The 21,939-nt window shown below is 44.7% G+C and overlaps 1 protein-coding gene across 4 annotated transcripts in view; it reads left to right on the top strand.

Moving 5' to 3' along the window:
• Positions 1-3,872: 3,872 nt before the first annotated feature.
• Positions 3,873-21,939, top strand: part of EWSR1 (EWS RNA binding protein 1) — a 40,381-nt gene continuing 22,314 nt past the window's right edge. For 2 of the 4 annotated variants that reach the window (XM_024203421.3, XM_024203419.3), the window contains exons 1-4: positions 3,875-3,949; positions 11,255-11,291; positions 12,489-12,540; positions 17,825-17,948. In XM_024203421.3, coding sequence (XP_024059189.1) covers positions 3,937-3,949; positions 11,255-11,291; positions 12,489-12,540; positions 17,825-17,948 — 226 coding nt within the window. In that variant the 5' untranslated portion in view covers positions 3,875-3,936. Of the gene's footprint in view, positions 3,950-11,254; positions 11,292-12,488; positions 12,541-17,821; positions 17,949-21,939 lie in introns of all 4 variants that reach the window. The other 2 variants (XM_024203416.3, XM_024203420.3) reach the window with 2 other exon arrangements.

The raw sequence follows: 21,939 nt of genomic DNA, 5'->3' as shown, positions 1-21,939 counted from the left end.
GGCTACCCATTCAAAAGTGCACAGGAAGATGTTGGGGTCTTCGGTAGGGCCCATCTTACAGAGCCTCACCTGCCACCACCTCCCAGGGGACTCACCAACCAATGCAGGAACTACTGCTGTGCACTGGCCGGCTCCCTGATGAAGTCCTAGAGGGTCTTTTGTTGCTCAGCCTGTCAAGTGAGTAAGGCCTGTCTCTCGCCCTGCTGGGACTGCTGAAAGGCCTGCAGGGTTTTCTGCAGCTCCTTTTGCTGTTTCACAAGCCACTGCCCGGTTCCCTCCATGCTGGGGTTGCCACTCCCTGGCGCTGGCTTCAAATCCCAGACAAGCCCCATGTATAACAGGGTACACACTGCATCCCTCCAGATTCAGCCCCTTGGCCCCATTCCCTAAAGACTCAGGGATGCTCCAAGCTGGTGCAACACCCGTGCTCTTTATTTGGTGTCCATTCCCAAATCCCACCACCAGTTTCCTGCTATTTACACAGCTTGGCCTCACACAGTCCTGATCAGCAACACACTAGTAGGCTCTTTCCTCCCTCTGAGCCTGACTTTTCCTTCCTGGTTTCCCCTCCCAGCCTTTTAGCTCCTGCTAATGAGGCTGGCAGGTGCAGGCAGTTCCCAGGCAAGGGCTGGCTATTTACCCAGCCCCAATCCATTCCCCCCCCCCCCCCCCCCCCCCCCCGATTAGGGTTGGGGTGGCAAGAGCTGATTAAGGGCTTTCCTAGCAGCGCCCTGCCACAGAGATGTTATGCAAATTTGCACATATATCACTTAGCTCATTACATGATTTTCATATCATTTGGGCATGACCATTAGCTTTGGCATAAGGTCAATATACCCCATTCCGAGCAGTAGCTAGGGACAGGGCACAGAGCTGCACAAAACTTGGGTGATGTGGCAGCTGAATGGGTGCTGAAGTGTCTGGGGTGTATCTGAGTGGTGAGAATCTTGGGAGCTGAATTTGGGGTGTATCTGGGTGGAAGATAACAGTGGCTGTCAGAGGATTGGCAGGCTGGAGGAACTGGATTTGTAGGGAAAGCCTGTGGTAGAGATACAGGAAGAGGCGATGGCTGGGTGGTGTGCAAGGAAAGCAATAGGGTATCTGGCTGAGGAGAGCTGGCAGGACTAGGTTTGGGGAGTGTCAGGGGTGGGGGGAGCTGGATAGCTTGGGGAAGAAGCTAGAGACAGTCAGCCAGGGTCTGCATGGGGGAGGCTCCCCAACTCCCTAACAATCCCCTCCCCCCTAAAAAAAACCTGTTCCATACCTCCCACCCATACCCAACAACCCTCCAGATTCACTCCCAGGCTCCTGCCCAGCAATTACTTCCCTCTCCCTGAGCTCCTTCATTACCCCTGACTCCCCCAAGCCTTTGCACTGCTTCTGAGGGGTGCAGGAAATATGGTTCTCTATTGTAGTTTAAATTAATTATTACTCCATGTTCTGTATTAATATGCCTAGTAAGGTATCTATTTGTCAAAAAACATGTCCTGAATCTTTTTTGTTATCTGTATTGTTACAGACATACTTGCTGACAGGTATTTTGAAATAAATTACCAAAATAATTGAAACTGGCATGATTATATTGTGTTATTTTGACCAAATATGCAGAATTTTTATTTTTTGGTGCAGAATTCCCCCCGGAGTAAAGGTTATACGGAAACATGCATTTGTCTGAAAATGTTCACCCAGCTCTAATCCAGAGTCACATAACTAGCTTTCCCCACTCCTTGTCATTTGCCCCCCACTGCCCCCCAGGCGGCTAGCTTCCCACATGGGTAAACACTGAACAACACAAGCAGCCTCTCCTAGGAAAATGACCCTGTTTGCATTAGCATTTTTCAGGAACTCTCCCGCTGTTGCACTAGAACCAGCCCAGCATAGCAGGTGAGAGCAATAGTGTGAGCAGCAAGAACCGAACTGGGGGTGGACACGAGCATCTGCTGTATCTCCATTTCGCATGAGTTGCCATCTTGTGCTTCAGAGCCTCAGCTTTCACTCAAAAAGAAAAAGCAAGTCTGTGTCCTTTACAGTTGTCAAGAAACCCCTCAGTAGTGCCTGGAGTGTACTGGACATAGTGATCTCTGCCTGGTGCTGTAGAGAGCCTGAAACCAGAGCTGTGCGAGGTGTGAACTGCCCCATTCCTCTCAATGGCATGTCAGCGCAGAGGATTACAGGTTACCTATTCCGAGGCTGTTAGCTGTTTCACTGCTGATCAGAGAAAGGAGAGGGAGGAGCTGCACAAACTCCTTTGAGTGACAGCTCAGTTTGGCATTGGGAGAGGGGGCGCTTGGCATTTATTTTTCTTCCAGTGGAGAAAGAACCAGGCTCAAGGAGCCCAGCTGAGCCTCACTGCAGGGGAGTCTGTCCATCCCCACAAAGGCCAGCAGAGTCCATGGGTGTAGCTGGACCCCACTCAGCAGAAGCCTGGCCTGAGAAGCACTGCAGAGGCCAGCAGAGTGTGCATAGTCACACGCTGAACAATCGGACTCAGTCGAGTGTGAGGCATTTCATGTGATAGTCACATATGCACCCGCGTGGAATGCCCGCAGCCCAGGTTGCATGGGCTGGGGCTACAGGAATGACCTGCAATTGCAGCTTAGTGACCTCTCTCTTATTACACCCCCTGCTTGATCTGAGCAGGGAAGGAGTAGCCAAGAAGAGGCAGGAAGAGAAGGCTCAGTGCTGGCCCCAGCTCCTCCACCCAGCCGCCGGCCAGCCCCTCCTCACCAACCGGCTCCACAGCCTACCATCTCTCCCAGCTGCCCCCAACACTCGGACACAAACCCTCAGCTCTCACAAAGCCCCCATCTTCCTCAGACGTCTCCCAAAGCCAGCTATCTAGCATCTCCCATTCCGTCAGGCTCATCTCCCCCACCCCATGTGTCCCTGCACCCCCACTCAGTCATCCCTTCTCCCTCGTCTCCATGTTTACCTGCACTCTCTCCCCCATCCTCATGTGTCCCTGCACCCTCACTCAGCCACTCCCCTCCCCCTGTCCCCATGTGGCCCTGCTCCCACTGCCATTCAGCTCCTGCCCGAGTCTGTCCCTCCCACTAGCCCTTTTGAACCCAGCTCTGCTAGAGTTTGGGCCTGCTGTGTCACAGCTCCCCAAATCACTTTCAAAGTCTATGAAACATCTATAAACTGTGATGATGTTGCAACATAAGTCACACAGAAGGCCACCATTAAGATGCTGTGTCAAAACATCACTGCACAATTCTACGTATTAACATTGTGCTAACTCACTCAGTGAGTTACCCCACAGGTCTGTGCATTGACATCACAGCAACATGCTGACTCCATGAGATGACATCACACCAACACCCCACTGCTCCCAGTGTTGACCTCATACCAACTCCCCACAGCTACATGTGACGACATGATGACGTCACACAATGCACTGCAGACTGTGTAATGTGATTTTAAGCCAAGATATGACTCGTGTATGTGGGTCATTTCAATAAGTACAATCTGTGATGGCAGCTCTTCCCCGTCCCCGCATTTCCCCCCCATGGGCGGCACCCAGCAACGTAATTCGCATCCCCCACGAGTCTGGGGCTGCTAGCTGCTCCCAGTCCCTCCCCCAACCTCTGAGGCCTATTCTGCGTTTCCCTAGAGTGTCTCTTGAACGACGATCCCTAACTGGGGTGGACTGAACCATTCGCCACCCCAAAGGGGAGAAATGCCGAGAAATAAATCTCCGTGGTCCCTCTCTCCTCCCTTGCCAGGCTCCCGACTGGTATTTGCTCCCTGACTGGGGGAGAGAGTCTCCGTGCGGAGGGGAGTTAGGATTAGGCGGGACTGTGGGGAGGGGAAATGTAGTTAGCTCCCCCTCCCGTTCGGAGTGGTAGGAGCCGAGGTTGGAAAGGCTGCGCATGAGCGCGCGGCAGAGCGACCAGACGGACGTTGAGAGAACGAGGAGGAACAAGCGAGAAAATGGCGTCGACGGGTGAGTGGGGGGGACCCGGGCCCGGCGATAGACAGACTCGGGCCAGGTCCGACCCCCACCCTCGGGGGAGAGGCTCCTCCGCGCCGGGATGACGCGGGGCGGATGGGCCTGGGGCAGGCGGAGGCCCGGCCCCGCCACAGAGGCTTCCCGGGGAAGGCCGGGACCGGGGGGGGAGGGTTTTCTGGAAGCTTCTCCGGGCCGCGTGTGACGGGAGGGTCGGTTAGGGCGGGAGAGCTGGGGCGGGGGCGAGACCGGCCGGGGGCGGGCCCGGGCGCCGCTCCCATTGTGTAACATTCAAACGGGCGGCGCGGGCTCCCCAGGCCCGGCCACGCGGCCTGCCCCGCTCGGGGCCTGCCTCGGGGTGGAGGGGATCCGGGCCCGGCGACGGGGCCTCTTTCGCTCTGGGCCCGGCGGGATCCGCTCCCCGGGCCTGCTGCGCCATCCCCGCCGGGCAGAGCCGCCTACCAGCGTCGGGCCTGGGTTGTCCTCCCGCAGCCGCCTCCATTTCCCCAGGGGGGCTGCGTGGGGCTTGCCAGACACTCGGCCTCGCCTGCCCCGCGCTCAGACAATGGAGCCGCCCGAGGGAAGGGCCGCTTGTGGCAAATGGCGGAGACTTAAGTAGGGAGCCAGCGCAGCCCTGCTTGGATCCGCGGCATCCACTTGTCCAGCTCCGCCTTGGGGCCTCCACCCTCCGCTCCCTGTGGGGACTAGCCCGCAGAGAGTTCTTGGGTACTGCCACCCGGTGGGTTTAGGGACAGATTTAGGCCAAATATTTAGGCCTCTGGCATGTGAATGCCCTTAAAAAGCTGGCCTTCCCTTTCCAGGGGTCTGAAGTGTGTTGTATTCATCAAAGCAAAACGAAATGAACCGTTAACAGCTTCCTGAAGGAGAAGTGGCTCATTTTCATAAGCCTAAAAACTGATGAGAACTCCAGTGTTCAGTAGAAGTTGAGGCTGGAGTTGTAAAATGGGTGTTATGTTAAAAGGCATCTACCATTGAAGGTTTGGATTATGGTGTGGTAATGAAGGTTGGGGCGCACTAGACAATTAGTTTCCTAGAAAATCTTTACTCATCATGAGATGTGTTTTCTTTTAACTCTTTCAGATTTAAGTACTCTGCATGCTTATTGCCAAAAATGAGAACACCTGTGTACTTCAACATCTGTTACCTAATCTGTATATCCCATTTTGCACCAAAGCACAACGCAAAAACCACACCGCCTCTAGTACTTTAAAGCTGTTTTAACAAATTATTTTTGAAGGATGTCTTTAAAATATAGGAAATTGGCTAAGGAATGAGAGCATGCTTTTGTTGGTACAAAATTTACAAGGCATTAGATTATTCATTATAAGTCCCATCTTGTATTGTCACAGTCAAAGTGCAGTCTTAAGTAACCTTTACATTAATATCCTCTTGTATAATGTTCAAAATTTACTGCTCCTCACTCCACTTTGGCAACTTTCCTTTCTAGGATCCAGCTTCACTAACTGTTGCTAACTGCTTTGCAAACCTGGAAGTACAGAATGTCTGGCTCTGCATGAGTCAGAGCAGCTGCTGATTTAAGAGGAGATGATCTGAAAGGGTGGGAGCACAGTTCTCCCGTTATTGCCCTTCTAAGATCACTAATGATTCTGTACACCTGTCATTTTTTGATGGCAAATGCTCCACCTGCATAGATGTTCTTAAAACACATATTCATACTTGATAATAGGTCATGAAAATTATCTTAAATTAGGGGTTGACGGTTAGTGCTAATATAGAGCTTTCTCTTTCTGGCTTAACATCGGATTAATTGCCCTGGAGAGAGACTGATCTTTGCCTATCTTTCAGACCAAGGAGTAAGTGATTACACCAAAGTGTTAAAATTCCAAGATCTAGAAACAGTTGTCTTGAGTTTTAGGGTGTATATCTACAAGTATTTACATCCTCATTTAAGCAAAAAGAGGGGCTGAATAACAGTTTTGTTAATATAATTACATGACTAAAGATCTTTTGCAAAGTACACATTTGAATATAGAGTTAGCACATCAGCAGCTTTTCATCAGCATGTTATGTTGCTGGGATCACAGAACAATTAGGTTAAGTATTTGGTTAGAGTAAAAGCAAAAGTGCTGCTATTGAAAATTGTGTATCAAAATGGAGGAACTGTAGTTCTGTTTCTACTTGTTAGACATGTAATACATTCAGTAATTGTGTAATGCAAAATGCCTAGGATTTCTTAGGAGCAGACTGGGAAAGAAGATGGATCGGGCCATTACAATCACTCTCCACATTAGGATTCAATACTGGAAGTTTATTTTAAAATCTGCTTTGGGCTAATATCGTTCTAAAGCATTTTTTTAATGTGGATTACACATTTACATCTTGTCCACATAGGCAGGCTAAACTGCAAAAATTGTCTTTGGTAAATGTTTACTTAGCCTCATTGTGGATGTGGTTTATATAGCAGTGAAAAGATAAGCAGACTAATATTTGGCCAACAGATATGTCATGAGATCCTGTGATGAATATACCTGCTTACATTATGTTTCAGTTCTATAGGATAGATAGTAGATTAACTTTTTCTGCGACCGTGGTAGAGCCTGGTACAGACAAAGGTGTTTTCACTGTTTGGGAGTATGGTTAAGAGTCCATCTACGCTAAACAGTGGAATTGTGGTGTAACTAAGGACCTGTTATATTATATGGTGGTTGGTTTGGTAGCCTTTTTGGCACCAGAGCAGCACCATAGTATTTATATACAAAACGTAGACCGTATTTCTTTACTCACCAAGGGTCCTCTTTGTCTTATGAAAGGACACATCAGAGAAGCCTAAATCTGCTCCAGTACGCCTTTAATTTGAACACAGTAATTCTTGCAGCTTATCTTTAAAAATCAGTACAGTGAAGGTATTTTTAAACTGAGATTTCTAGAGCTTTAACACCAGAAAACAGGGTGGATAAAAATGCTGCTTTAAAAAATAAATAATTTTTATTTTTATTTATTTATTTATTTATTTATTTATTGTTTTTATTACTGGTAAATCTGATTTCTTTAATTAAGTACAGGTTTGGTTTTTTAAATAAACATTTAAAATTATATTTGAAATTGACAACCTATGTTTGCTTAAATTTATTATAATCTATTAAAATAATTTCAACTAAATAAAAAATATTAAGCAGTACGTTTAATCTGAATAAAAACTATGTAATAGGATGAGATCTTCTAATTCTAAAATTTTGAAGAATGTGGTAATCAAATAATCAGTTCACTAACTAAGCAGTTTTAAACGTAAAACGTGATTTGAATTTTTATTTATTTATCCAGCACATTTAAGGTAGTTTTATTTAATAAAAAGTGCTGGGTTTGTGCACTCCTGATTTAATTTTAATTACTTCAAATACCACTTGACACAAATCATAAGCAAACAATCATCTGATTAAAAATTAATCTAGACAATTGCTTAAATAAATGTGTATAGCTGTAATGTATCCTCCTTGTTAGCAAAAAAGCACCACATTTAGTGTGTTAGTTGCAAATCTACATATTTTAGTGATTACCAATCAATGGGAATCAACCAGGAAACTAACTAAAGTGCAAATGCTTTCCTCCATGTGTACTCAGTTCTTTTATTGGTGCTTTTCACTTAGTTTCTGGCAGATAACTTTTTTCTTTGGAGAAAACCAGTGAAGCATTTCTTTGGAAGAAAACGCAATTGTACATGAGCGTTGCAAAAAATTATAAATAGGTCAAACTTTGGGCTTATCAACCTAAAGATCTAATGACTAAAGAAACATGTGAGAGTGAAATTGTCAAAATGGTTTAAAAAAAAATTTTTCCTGTCTTGCCATTCAGTAAAGGAGGATGTTTTTTCTTCAGGAGCTGCTGTATTAGTGCTACACCATTGCATTGTGGAGCCTCATGAAACAGAAGAGGGCTGAAGATTCAGGTCCCATTGAAATGAGAGTTTTTGAAATGTTATAACAAGGGATCCCAGAAATCCATTTGCCATGGAAAAATGTGGAATTTGCATTTTTATGGAGAATTTTTATTTTTTACATTTTATGAAAAAATACAAACTTATATTAGCTATGGTGGAACCCCGTTTATCTAATCTAATTGGGACCGGGGCTACACTGGATAAGCAAAAATTTGGATAATCCGGAGAATGGGCAAAAAGCTTCAGCCCCGGGCAGTGGGGCTTGAGCTGTCAGTGGGAGACCTTGGTGGCTGGGGCTGAAGCTCTTTGCCCATTTTCCAGATTATCCGAATTTTTGCTTATCCGATCTGGCTCTAGTCCCAATTAGATCGGACAAATGGGGTTCCACTGTATATTGTGGCTAGGAAAACACTGGATTTTTTACTTGAGATTTTTTTTTAAATAACGGAAAGCTAGGATCCCTTGTTATAACAATTAACCAAAATATTTCTTCTTTAAAATGTTCACTAGTCCACTCAAGCACATTATGAAATCTGTCTTTAAACTTCCCTTTTCTAATGTATTTAATTAACCTGATTATAGAGTCCTAATAGTAAAAACACTATCTTAGGTTGTTTAAAGGAAATAAAAGGGGAGATGAGGGGAAAAATAAGTGTTATAAGTAACTGAAGATTGCATAGTAAATATTTTCAAATTTGGGGCTGCTTCTGAGGCTCAGTTCATTGTTGTGGGTATAGTAATTTGCTTGCCAGAGTCCTTCCACTGAGCAGCAAGAGCAGTGCGTCTCAAACTTTTTTACTGGTGACCCCTTTCACACAGCAAGCCTCTGAGTGCGACCCCCCTAATAAATTAAACACACTTTTAAATATATTTAACACCACTATGAATGCTGAAGGCAAGCGGGGTTTGAGGTGGAGGTTGACCGCTTGTGACACCCCATGTAATAACCTCGTGACCCCCTGAGGGGTCCCGATCCCCAGTTTGAGAACCCCTGAGCAAGAGGAAGCAGAGCTGGGGACTCACCTGTCCCATCTCAGCACATAAGTGGTGGCTATATGTACATATGCTCCCCAGCTGCAAGAAGTAGTCTCAGAAGTGTTGAGTGTGTTCAATGAAACAGAAAGGGAGCAAAAGGAGGACTGAAACTGGGAAGATGAGGATGGGGATAGGAACAGATTGTGGGAGTGTGTGGTGGACAAAGGAATGGATGGGGGGAGTTGATAGATACTGTATATAGAAAATAAGGGGAATGAGGAAGGAGGGGGAGGGAGAGTTGGTTAGGAATAAGATAAGGTGGAGCAAAGGTGGAAGGAAAGGAAGGAAGTTAAGAAGCAAATAGCAAGAAATAGGAAAGGGCATGATGAACACTGAGGTGAAGGAAAGCAATGCAAGGTGTGAAAGAAACATGGCGTTGCTCATTTTAGGTCAACTTTAACTATTTTGTTAAATGTTTTAAAGACTGAAATGATATGCATCTGAGCTGGGGATGGGCACACATTTTAAACATCTATAAAAGGCAGAGTCAAAGAATTGGACGTGGCAAGTTGTTTTTTCTAAATATTTTTACATTCAACATTTTTTAAATTTACAAGTAATGCTAGAATATAGTCTAATTTGTGTGAGGGATCTCAGGAGCTTGGATTTTTCAGAAGAGCAATTTAACACATTTGGTTCTGAATGGCATGAAATGACAGGTGTTTAATCTAAAAATAAATTATTTGCAGAGACTCTCTACCCCATGACCCTCCGTTCCCAATACAATAACTTTATTTCTTCCTACTGCAAAGTTCAAAATAGCGTGCAGTCTGGTCAGAAGTTATCATCCAGGCCACTGCAACTTCCTTTCTAATGCACTCCCCCTCAAAATCCCAACCAGTGCCTGAATCCCCCAACAGCAACACCAGGATTGAAATGGGAGGAGAAAAAACCCATATGATTAATTTTAATCATCATTATATGTGAATGGGATGAAGGGGTGGAAAGCAGAGATCTGAAAATTGTGTTGCTGAGGAGTCCTCGGCTTTAAGAAACGTGAGCCATTGATAAACAATAAAAATACTAAGTTTTTATATCAGAGGGGTAGCCGTGTTAGTCTGAATCTGTAAAAAAAGCAACATGCATCTGAAGAAGTGAGGTTCTTACCCGCGAAAGCTTATGCTCCCAATACTTCTGTTAGTCTTAAAGGTGCCACAGGACCCTCTGTAAGTTTTTATATTGAACCTTTGTTTATTCAGTGCCACACATTTCAGTTACAAGAAGCTAGAAAGATAAATGAAAGAATTAAAGCAGATCCTTGAATTCTGCAGTTGTCAGCCAGATTCCTCAGATTTTTTTGCTTGTTTTCTTGCCTATGCTAGCTAACCCTGAGATATTGTCAAAATAAAAATATATACATCTGTTCCCATTTGGGACTACTTGAATTTTTGCAAGAAAATTGTAGCAATATCTGGTCCCAAACTACTTTCAGCTAAATTAGATGCCTTAGCCTGAGTGGCTGTAGTAGCTTTAGAGCAGTGTTTCTCAACCTTTTTGATACCAGAGACCGGCTTGCTGCTTTCCTGACTTGTGTCTGGGAGATCTCAGGGTCCAGTTGTTGAGAAACACTAATTTAGAGACTGCATAGATACAGAGAGTTTGAACAATGTCTGATCTTTCCATACTCTGTTAATCACACTTTCCTTACCCTGGAAGCATTCAAAAGTAGTAATTTGTTTGGCGACTACGGCCTTGACCTGTTGAGGAACTTCTACCACTTGTTCTAGATGTCTGAAAGGCAACTAAAAACACTTCATAACTTTCAGTGAAGCTTTGCATTTATGATCTATAATAATCTAAAATATAGCATTGTCTTTGATCAAGGGGATGGGGTGGGTGGGAATATAAAAACTCTTTGCCAACTGAATATCTTGGATTTTAACACAAACTTTTAAGCAATCTTCCAGTGATTCATTTTTGGCCTTTTAAAGTCAAAGTACAAGGAGCACAGCCTTATTTTAGCTTCTTCAACTTTGAATAGCTTGGAGCAAAGCCTCCTGAAACTGACCTTGTCTTAAAGGGGTCAGGCATAGTGTTTCTTTAAAAAAAACAAAAACAAAAAAACCCCCCTGCTACTTCTGTAGCTGGGTGCTATCCAAGGTGACAAATTAAAATAGGGTAATCCAAGATAGCTCGAAGCAGCAGGTAACAAAGGGGAAACGTTTTTGCTTCCAAACCAAAATGCTTATGAGTGCGTTTATCTTTAGCACCTTTGAAACTCTGGTTTCCGGTTGTTTATAATGGTTTCTCCTCTTCCAAGCAGCTGGAAGAAATTCTGGCAACTACACTCTTATGCCATTAATTTATTAGCTGTCTTTGTCAACATTCTTACTCTTATGTCTTTCCTGCAGACTATAGTACCTATAGCCAAGCTGCAGCCCAGCAAGGGTAAGTAACATTATAGTCTCCATTTGTGTTTTTAAAAGGGATACAATAGCTTCCACTTTAGTGAAGATTAGGTATATAGTGTTGTATTTCTTAATGTGTGTGTGTAGATTTCTAAATAAAAAATGGATTCTACCGTTTCTTTTAAATTAGACCTTTTATATTCTGTTACCAAGAACTACAACAAAAATAGTTTGGGAGCGTTGAAAATGTTGTGTAAAGCAGGGGTCTCAAACTCAAATGACCACGAGGGCCACGTGAGGACTAGTGCATTGGCCCGAGGGCTGCATCACTGACACCCCCCCTCGCTGCCCCCGGCCCCATCCCCACTCCACTCCACCCCTTCCATGAGGCCCTGCCCTGCCCCGTCTCTTCTCCACCTCCTCCCCTGAGCGCGCGGCTCCCTGCTCCTCCCCCCTCCCTCCTGGAAAGTGCTAAGCGCCACCAAGAGTAATGCACCTCACTCAAAGGACAAAACATGCACTTAGTTAGATTTAGTTAGATTTACTTCTGTTAAAGCCCCCCCACTGCACTGGGCTGCACCACCACTCCACCCCTGCTCTGCCTCTTCCAGGGGTGGCAGGTTTGTAGAAATTTTGGTGGGGCCCAGAACCTCCCCCCCCCCCCAACTCCACCCCACCTGCCTAAGGCTCTGGGAGGGAGTTTGGGTGGGGGAGGGGGTCTGGGATGGAGTTTGGATGCTGGGTTCAGGCTGGGGCAGGGGGTGGGGGGTGCAGGCTCTGGGATGGAGTTTGGGGATAGGAGGGGGGGCAGGGGTGAGGGCTGTGGGGCTGGGGATGAGGGGTTTGGGGCATTGGAGAGGCTCAGGACTAGGGCAGAAGGGCAGCCTGCCCTGGCCATAGTGGAGGGGGACACTAGGACCCTGCGGCAGCAGGTGACGCCAGAAGCCAGCAGAGCAGAGTGGAGTCAGCATGAGCTGCAGGCTCCGGGGAGGTGAAGGGGCAGCAAGTGAGCTGAGGGAGATGCGTGGGGGTGGCAGGCGGGGCCGGGGGAGAGACCTGGCCCCAAACATTGGGGAGCAGGGAGCTTAGCTGCCACATAAAATAACTCGGGGAGCTTGGTGGGCTGCAGGGAAGAGCTCTGCGGGCCGCGTGTTTGAGACCCCTGGTGTAAAGTATGTATTACAAAATTCAGTAGTGTATATCTGCATTTTAAAATTTCATTACATTCTATTTATAGCTACAGTGCTTATGCAGCTCAGCCAGCTCAAGGATATGCACAGACGACCCAGGTAAAACATGGGGCATTTTCATAACAGCTACTGAGTCACATGTCTACCAGTAAACTAAGCCAGATTTGACCAGCCATTAAATAACCAAAGAAAAAGACTGAGCTTTAATGTGAAATATGTTGGAAAGTTTTCTGATAAGGTTTTAGATTGTGTAGAAGCCTTCCTTAAAGGGACATCAACCTTAAAATCTGGAACTGTTCACTTACTGTTAAAAATTTCTTAGCCTACTGCTGTAACTGAGAGAATTGAGATAAAATAATTCTTGGTGTGTATTTAACAGTTTCCCTGTTTGTGAATATTTAATTCAGCAGTGCAGGAGAGAGAAACGTGTTAAAGTAGGGAAATGTAATTTGCAAAATTGCAGCAGTCACTGGATGGAATGGGAAGAGAATAGACTTTTGGTACAGATATTATACCAGAAACAATTGTTAACGCTTGAAATTGACTAGATTTCAGGCTGATGGCCATCAAGGAAACTAAAATGTTTGGGTTTAAAAAAAAATCTTAAGGATCCAGATTGTGTAGACACAAACTTCAAATGCATTTTAGAGGAATACTGAGTTTCCTTCTAAAACTCTAGTTTAGATTTCTGTGTTTCTACTAGCATCATTTGATAGCTTCACTTTCCAGGGAGCTGCATGCCTTAGGGTACGTCTATACTTACCTCTGGGTCCTGCGGTAAGCAATCGATCTTCTGGGATCGATTTATCGCGTCTTGTCTAGACGCGATAAATCGATCCCGGAAGTGCTCGCCGTCGACGCCGGTACTCCTGCTCCGCGAGAGGAGTATGCGGAGTCGACGGGGGAGCCTGCCTGCTGCGTGTGGACCCACGGTAAGTTCCAACTAAGATAGTTCGACTTCAGCTACGTATCTTAGTTCGAAGTGGGGGGGGTTAGTGTGGACCAGCCCTTACTCTACAGCAGTAAGGTACCAACTGTTGCCAGAGAAATACAACTGCAATCTTTGTGTTTGGGCCTCCTTAATCAGTGACCTACACAGTAATTTAAGTTTTGTTTACATAATTGTATTGATGAAAAATGACTTTAGAACTAGATGTAGCAGTTCTCAAACTGTGGGTCGGGAGCCCAATGTGGGTTGCGACACCATTTTAATGGGGTCGCCAGGGCTGGCATTAGACTTGCTGGAGCCAAAGCCAGAGCCTGGGGCCAAAGCCTGAGCCCCACTGCCCAGGGCTGAAGCCGAAGCACAAGGGCTTCAGCCCTGGATGGTGGGGCTGAGGTTATAAGCCCCCTCACCTGGGGCTGAAGCCCTTTGGCGTTGGTCCCCCTGCCCGGGGTGGTGGGGCTTTGGCTTTGGCAGGGCTCGGGTGGGCTCAGGCTTCGGTCCCCCCTCCTGGGGTCATGTAGTAATTTTTGTTCTCAGAAGGGGGTTGCAGTGCAATGAAGTTTGAGAATCCCTGAGGTAGAGTAATAGGCATCCTTCAGTCTCAAGAGGCCATGGGTATGCGCCCCTGAGAGGTAAAGAATTTACTCAGTTGGTTTTATGGCAGCCGCAAGCATGGCTGAGGAGCCCCACTCGAGAGAAACAATCTCTGCCACATCTGTCACATTTAAAGGTGATGTTTCAACCCTTTGGGCTCTGCCTTCTGCAAGCTCTTTCCTCCTCTGTTAAGCTGGACTGCTTCCTCTCGTAACTCCGGAGACCTTTGTTAAGCTCTTGTTTCCAAAGGCTGAAGTCTTGAGTGTGATCTTCCCATTTGTCCACATCCATGTCCATTTCTTTGCGGTCTCGCTTTCACACATCCTTGAAACGCAATTTTGGATGTCCTTTGGGTCTTTTTCCTAATGCCAATTTGCTGTAGAGGGTGTCCTTTGGGATGTGCCCATCATTAATTCTGCACACATGCCCAAGCCAGCGGAAGTGTCTCTATTTGTTTGGGAAGTGTTTGCATGCTAGGTATGCTGGCCCGTTTGAGCACCTCAGTGTTGGTGACTCTGTCCCTCCAGAAGATTCCAAAGGTTCGACGAAGGCAACGCATATGAAAGCTGTTCAGCCTCTTCCTGAAGAGAGTATAAGGTCCATGTCTCACTTCCATACAAAAATGTGCTGATAACACACACATGATACACACAGATTTTTGTGTGTTCTGTCAGTTTGTTGTTTTGCCATACCCTCTTGTTCAGTCTAGACATTGTTGTGGCAGCTTTTCCAATTCGGATGTTGAGTTCTGTTTCAAGTGGAAGGTTGATGGTGATAGTGGACCCCAGGTATGTGAACTCGTTCACCACTTCAAGTTCATAGTTGTTGATCTTGATGGAGGGTGCCTCCTCAACTCCTTGGCACATTTAGTCTTTTTAGGCTTATAGTAAGCCTGAAGTCTGGCAGGCTTTGGAAAAACTGTCCATTAGGCTTTGAAGATGAGCTGTGTGGGTTGTCACTGCTGCATCATCAGCAAAGAGAAGGTGTTGGATAAGGGCCTCCTGAGTCTTGGTTTTAGATCTGAGTCTTGCAAGATTGAACAGCTTTCCATCAGATCTTGTGTGCAAGTATCAGAGGGGTAGCCGTGTTAGTCTGGATCTGTAAAAAGCGACAGAGTCCTGTGGCACCTCATGCGTCTGACGAAATGGGTATTCACCCACGAAAGCTTATGCTCCAATACTTCTGTTAGTCTATAAAGTGCCACAGGACTCTTTGTCGCTGAGTGCAAGTAGATTCCCTTAGTTGAGGAGCCAAAAGCTAGTTTCAGTAGCAGGGAGAGGAAGATCCCAAACAGAGTGGGGCAAGTACACAGTCTTGCTTAACTCCACTACAAATCTGGAAAGCCTCAAACACTGAGCCGTCATATTGGACTGTGCCTTACCTATTTTCATGGAAGGATCGAATCATGCTTAAGAGCTTGGGGGGACAGCCAAACTTCTGGACATCCAATACTCTGAGATAGAGTACTCATACAGATGACTCCTTTTCCCCCAAATAACTAAATAATAACAGATTCACATTAGTCAAGCCACCAGTATGCTATAGTGTATGTTTTGTACTTGTTTCTTTAGTTTTCTAATTGTTAGAATTTCAGATTTTACGTAGATTTTTTTTCTTCTTCTAAGAAGTTTCACACTTAAAATCCTCATCTGTGTTGAAAAAGAAAAGACAAAGGGCTCACTAAGACCCTCTCTGTGAGAACAACACAACTCAAATTTATAAGCAAATAGTCCATGTTACACTTGCAGCCTTTCCTCAACTTCTGATCTACTGAACTTTCCACAAGTCAAGAAAGCTTGAAATGCTTTCACTGTGACTAGGCTATCCTCCTTTAGGGTTTGCAATTTGAAGTCAGTGAGACATGTGGTCCTAAGTCACATAAGGCTTGTCTTCACTGCATTTTTAGCTTGAGATATAACTTGAGCTTTGCTCCTCACCCACACACAGATCTTGTTCAGACACAAATCTCTAGCACGAGAGATGTGGTGCTTTAACCTTGGGTAGGTGAAGGAGAGTGTTTGAAGCCCCAGCTAGTAATTCAGTGGGGGTGCAGCAGCTCCAGTTACAGCAATTCAACTGCTAATCTAATCACTCTACTAGAACAATCACTCTGTGGGTATCTACACTACAGCTCCCAGCCCAAGTAGACAGACTCACTTGAGCTAGCATGCAAAAATAGCAGTGTGGATGTTGCAGCATGGTCAGTGACTCAGACTAGTCACCTGACCTCATACCCATAGGGTCAGCCAAACTTGGGCTTGGGTGGCTAGCTGCAGCCTGAGCTGCCACCCATGCTGCAGTGTCCATACTGCTATTTTTAGCATGCTAGTTTAAGTGGAGCTAGCCTGAGTCTGGCTACCCAGGCTCAGAGGCACAGACCCAGCTGCAGTGTAGACATACCATGTGCTGCTAATCACTCTGTAGCTTGTGTGTTTCCCAGGATGATACTGGAGGTAGGCTAGCAAATCATGCCCTCGAGTACCTAAATATGGATTTAGGCTCCTACTTTTGAAAATGTTCACAACAACTTTGTTAATGCTTTGAAAGCCTAAGTAACATTTCACGTTTAACACTGAAGGAATTTTGTTTTGAAGTGGCAAAGATTTTATTCCCCTAAGAAAAGTTTTAATAAAAAGTATGGTTTTTAGCTCCTCAGGCTGCATACACATATATTCATATGATTAACTTTAAATATGTGAGTACACCTGTCAAAGTCTGTAGGAAGCCTGGGATTATGCATGTGGATAAAGTTATGTATTTGTGTTTGCAGGATCACGGGCTTAGTTTTCAATATTTTGTTTGGCCTGTGGGGTTTGTAAAATTCTAATAAAGATACCAGTATGACATTTAGAAACAACATTTATAATTTACTTGATTATAAATTTTAATCTAAAGATACAATATCTTAAATTAGCTTTACAACGCCTCAACCTACCGTATATACTCGTTCATAAGCCAAATTTTTTTAGTAAAAAAGGGAAGCACCAGAGAAGGGGGTCGGCTTATGAACGGTATAGAGAGGGAGAGGTGGGACACAGCCCCTCCCCCCAACAGAGGGAACAAGGAGAGGCAGCACAGACAGAAGAGAAGAGGCGGGGCCAGAGTCTCTGCTGGCCATGCTGCTCTCCCCCCAGCCTCCGAAGTAGCTGCAGCTCCGAGACTGGCAGGCTGCAGCTGTGCCACTCGGCCCCGCCCCCCAGAGCAGGCTGTGGCCGCACTGCCCAGCCTGCCGGAGCAGCTCCAGCCAGGTCAGAGACATCCTCCCCAGATAAGGTGGGAAGGAATAGGATGGGGAGAGTGTGGGAGTCCGGGGCTAGGGGTGGGGTCATGTGGGGGGTGGTCACAACGGTTACTCCCCTGACTCCCAGCTTCACCCTTTCCCCTCCCTCCCCCCAAAAAAATTCCCCACCAATTGCTGTCCCGGCCTGTCAGGGTAAGCAGCTGGCGCGCCGGAACACTTTGTTTATTGAGGTTTACCTCCGTGCCTGCGGACGCTCGAGGTAAACCAACCATCTCGGCCCACCATTGGCTTATCCTGATGGCCCGTGAGCCAAAGTTTGCTGACCCCTGAATTATAGAGTCGGCTTATGAATGGGTTATAAAATTTTTCCATTTTTACTTTTCCATCTGGGGGGGGTGGTCAGCTTATAAACGAATCGGCTTATGATCGAGTATATACGGTAATTTAAGTCTGTTATTAAAACAAAAATAAATTGATTTAAATTGCCCCACATTGCTGCCTTTTTACTCCGTGTCACCAAAATGACTGTTTATATGCCTCTATGTAATGAAATACACTGATCTCAGTGCTTAAATTAAATATATATATTTTCTTTGGAGCAGGCCTATGGGCAACAGAGTTATGGAACTTATGGACAACCCACTGATGTCAACTACACACAGGCTCAGACAACTGCAACATATGGGCAAACTGCATATGCAACTTCATATGGGCAGCCTCCAACGGGTAAGAGCCTCAACACTGTTGCATGACTGTTTTTATTGGGGAAAGAGCTTAGTTAAAATCTTCTACCTAAATATGAACCTAAACCATATTGAATCGATCAGGGCAGCTTTGACGTAGAAAAGGTTTTAATCTTCCTATAGCCTTTCTTATAGGGAATGCTGATTTAAAACGATGCTGAGATGTGGGTGGGATGAATGCCAGGAGTAAACATACCCATTTAATCTACAGAATGTAGTTTGTTTAAAAAAAAATCAAACACAAAAGCTGTGTAACCATGCTCATTGGGCATGTGTACTCTGGGCATCTCTTCAGTTGCTTGAAAATCAAATTGGTTAAAGTGACTGTTTGCCTGTTCTGATAGTGTACCCTCTACTTTTTGTCTTGTGCTTTCCACAGTAGAAGGGACCAGTACAGGTTTGAATATCCTGCTCACTCTTGCATGGGAAATGCTGTTTCATTCTGTCTAAACGTGTGATGTTAACCCTTTAGGTGTTTCATTTGTTTTAGCCCTAATAACATCACATTAAACATACAGTACTATTCAAAATTTGCTAGTATTTAGTGCCATTTATAAGTTCCATGTCTGTATAATGAGTACCATTGACAAACTCCTGAGTGCCGTGCTCTATGGATAAAACTTTCCAAGCAATCTAGTGACAGCTGTACCAAGATGTTCCAGGTGAATATAACCTAGCTGTCTTTACCATTTCCTAAAGGGTAAACAGCATGATTAGACATGTTCAGATTGTTCTGATCACCACCTTTGCATGTTCCATGTTATGTCTATGGGTTTCCAGTTCAGACATATACTTGACATCTTCATAAATGCTCTGTAAATTATTTCAACTTGCGCTTTTTAAACTGGAGTCTTGTTCATAAAAATATCTTAATGTTTTTTTAAAAAAACAACTGATCTTGAGAGACTTGATACATCATTTGAAGACTATATTCTGGTACACTCAGTTTGAACCAGGTATCCATGCAAAAACGTAGTCTCTTCACCCAAGTGACATCCTGGCTACAGTTTTATGTGGCTCATCCTTTATTAAAATTAAAGTTAACGCTCTAGTGGAATGGAAACTTCCTTAAAGGTTCCCTAGGAATATCCAGGACATACAGGTGGTGCTTCTACTAGTATCTGGGCACGGATGGATGGATGGTAAGGTGGATGCCTTACAATGGAAAATGTGGAGAAAAAATTACCCCATAATGTATTTAATTGTGCAGTTCTTTACTGCCATTTTTAAGTGGGAGAGGGTTTCTTTCTGACAGTAATCTTATGCCTTGAAGAATGAGAACTGATAGTTTTTGTAACTCACGCAGCTCTAGAGATGATTTGTTCTTGGTTCTCCATTTAAATGTTGAAGATCAGAAATCATTAACAGAATATATTCGTAGACTTTAACTTCAAAAATATTGCTGAAAAATCTCTGCCATTTATTCTGCTGACACTAAGGTCTTGTCTACACTAACAAGGTAAGTTGATCCAAGTTACGCTAGTTAAGTTACATAAGTTACGTAATTTAATTGGACGTAGCTTAGATCGATTTACAGCATCGACTTGCGGCGTCTTCACCAGACCTGCTAAATCGACGCTGCTGCTTCTGTTGCAGCATTGCTGATTTAGCCTTTAGTGAAGACATGCCCTTAATGTGCAGGGGTTATAGGAACAGTAATCTATACTGGATTATGTTTTTTGCTTGCACCATGTTTAGCTCAAGGTACTTTTACTGGGCTATATAACAATATTAGATATTTTTCCTATGCTGCTTCCTCTCACATCCAATAAAAAATGCCACTAAAAAAAATATATGGTCAGATGGAAGACCACATAGGCGTAGGTCCTTAGAATATGATTTGCATTAGTTTGCCTTCCTGTCCATTAGTTTCTCTCCCTGTCTTTGACTTTGGCGGAACAGCTTATATACGCTACTTATATGCACCTAGTGCCGAGTGCTGAAGTCACTACGCCATCCTCTCCTAGAAGATTCAGAACCATCCAAAGGTGAACTGATAGTAGTACCGTTTTAACCTGAAACCTCTTAGGGGCCTAATCCAAAGTCCATCAAAGATACTGTTCACTATGCAGTTTCTAGGTTTTCATGCTTTATAAAACATGTAGTGCTGTAAGGGGCACTTAAATTAACACCCTAAAAAGCATCACATTTAGACTTCCAGTAAAATTGCACTTAATTTTCTCTAGAAGCTGACTTTGTATTGCGTAAGACAATTATTTAAATAGTGCTTTTTTGTCTATTTTCATAATTCATTAAAAGGCTTTATGTTGTCTCAGAGCTTTATGTTGCTCTGTGAAGCTCATTCCCTTTGAAATACCACTGATGCGGGGTCTGTCTGCACGAGTAGTAGAGCTGGTTCTTCTGCACCGTGATAGTGGTCCAGGCTAGGGTTGTCTTCGCCTGCATAGGGGCGTATTTTAGTCCCACATAGGGGAGGCTCAATCAGTCTCCCCTTAGTCCCAGCCTATTTGGTCCTGTGTGGCTGGCACTGATTCGCACCTTGGTATGCATTTGAGGTGTGAGTTAATCCAAAGGTTATCAATATTGTCTATATTGTTACCCCAATTAAGCAATTTTTTGGGACTCCCTTTCCCCTCTAGGCATAAAGGTTGGGAGGAAGGGTCATAACCCTGGTGACCTCTTGGTGATCTCTAGATTGAGAGTTACCTTCTGCAAATAACCAAACCCATTCTTTCTTTTTGCCCACTGTATGTTAGTATTATGTATTTAAAATGTCAGTACTTTAAGTTGATGGCCTACCATCATGAAGAATAATTTATTATGGATGGTGAATATAATTTCCTGTGTCTTGGTTCTCACTTATGGTAAGTTTACCTATCCTGTATGTATTAGGATTCTGCAGGAACTTATTAAACACCATAGTAGCTTATGATGCTGGCTGTTTAAATTAGAGAGAACTTTGAAAACTGCCACCACCTGAAGAGAAGCCAGCTATTTCAGAATAAATCCTTTTCAATCCAGTATTTTAGCTGAGTATTCTTTGACGACTGAATCCTTCCCTTCTAATGCAGAAAGAACTGCTATTTACATCAATGGGGGTTTTGCGTGCAAAAGGCTTGCTGGGTTAGATCCTGTGAGAGGAACTGGAGCTGACTAAGTAACATCTTTACCGGGCTGCTTAAAGCAGATTATGAAGTTCTTAAAGTTTCTTTTTTTTTTTTTGTCTGTGTTGGAGACTCTCAAATTGTTCAGTAAGTGGGTGGTTATATGGTCTAAATCAGAGGTTCTCAAATGTTAGCAACCAGAGGACCCCCAATTTGATTTTTGCAGACCCCCAAAGCCCCAGCTGAGCCCCAGGCCCTGCCCCCACTCCACCCCTTCCTCCAGGGCCCCACTTCTTCCCGCCCCCACTCCATCCCTGCCCCTCCTCTTCCCACCCCCTACCCTGAGCACGCCCCGTCCACGCTCCTCCCTCTCCCTCCCAGCGGTCCCCACATCGGTCGTGCAGGAGGCGCTGGGAGGGAGGGGGAGGAGTTAATCAGTGGGCCCTGCGGACCCCAGTTTGAGAGATGCTGGTCTAAATGTTCCCCCAAAGTGGAATCTAATACATCAAAAGATACAGCTCTAATTGTTTTATATTATCTTAAACTAAGCTGATGTGCAGCTGAAAATAGAATTTACAGTAATGAGTTCCTAAATCACTAACCATTTACCTATTGAGGCTTAAATATTAAAAGCACTTTTACAAACGATGTGCCAAGACTAGAGTTCACATGTGCTTAAAATTCAAGGTTCTTTTTTGTAGGACAGTTAACAACCTTTGTGGCATCTGGCAGTGTGCAAACTTTGCTGCCTGCTTTGGATTTGGTTTTAATAATACCATCAAATGTGCCAGGGAAAAGGGACCACAGTTGGAAAGATCTAGCTAAGGCCTTGATCCTGCAACAAGTTCTCTTTGAGTACAGGATTGGGACCCAAGTGCATTAGTTTGCTGTGAAGTTTACCTCTGACCA

Source organism: Terrapene carolina, unplaced genomic scaffold (assembly GCF_002925995.2).
Source record: "Terrapene carolina triunguis isolate 2854851 unplaced genomic scaffold, T_m_triunguis-2.0 Scaffold951, whole genome shotgun sequence".
NCBI lineage: Eukaryota > Metazoa > Chordata > Testudines > Emydidae > Terrapene > Terrapene triunguis.
Note: the sequence above shows the minus strand (reverse complement) of the source record. Positions and strands in the feature narration are given on the sequence as shown.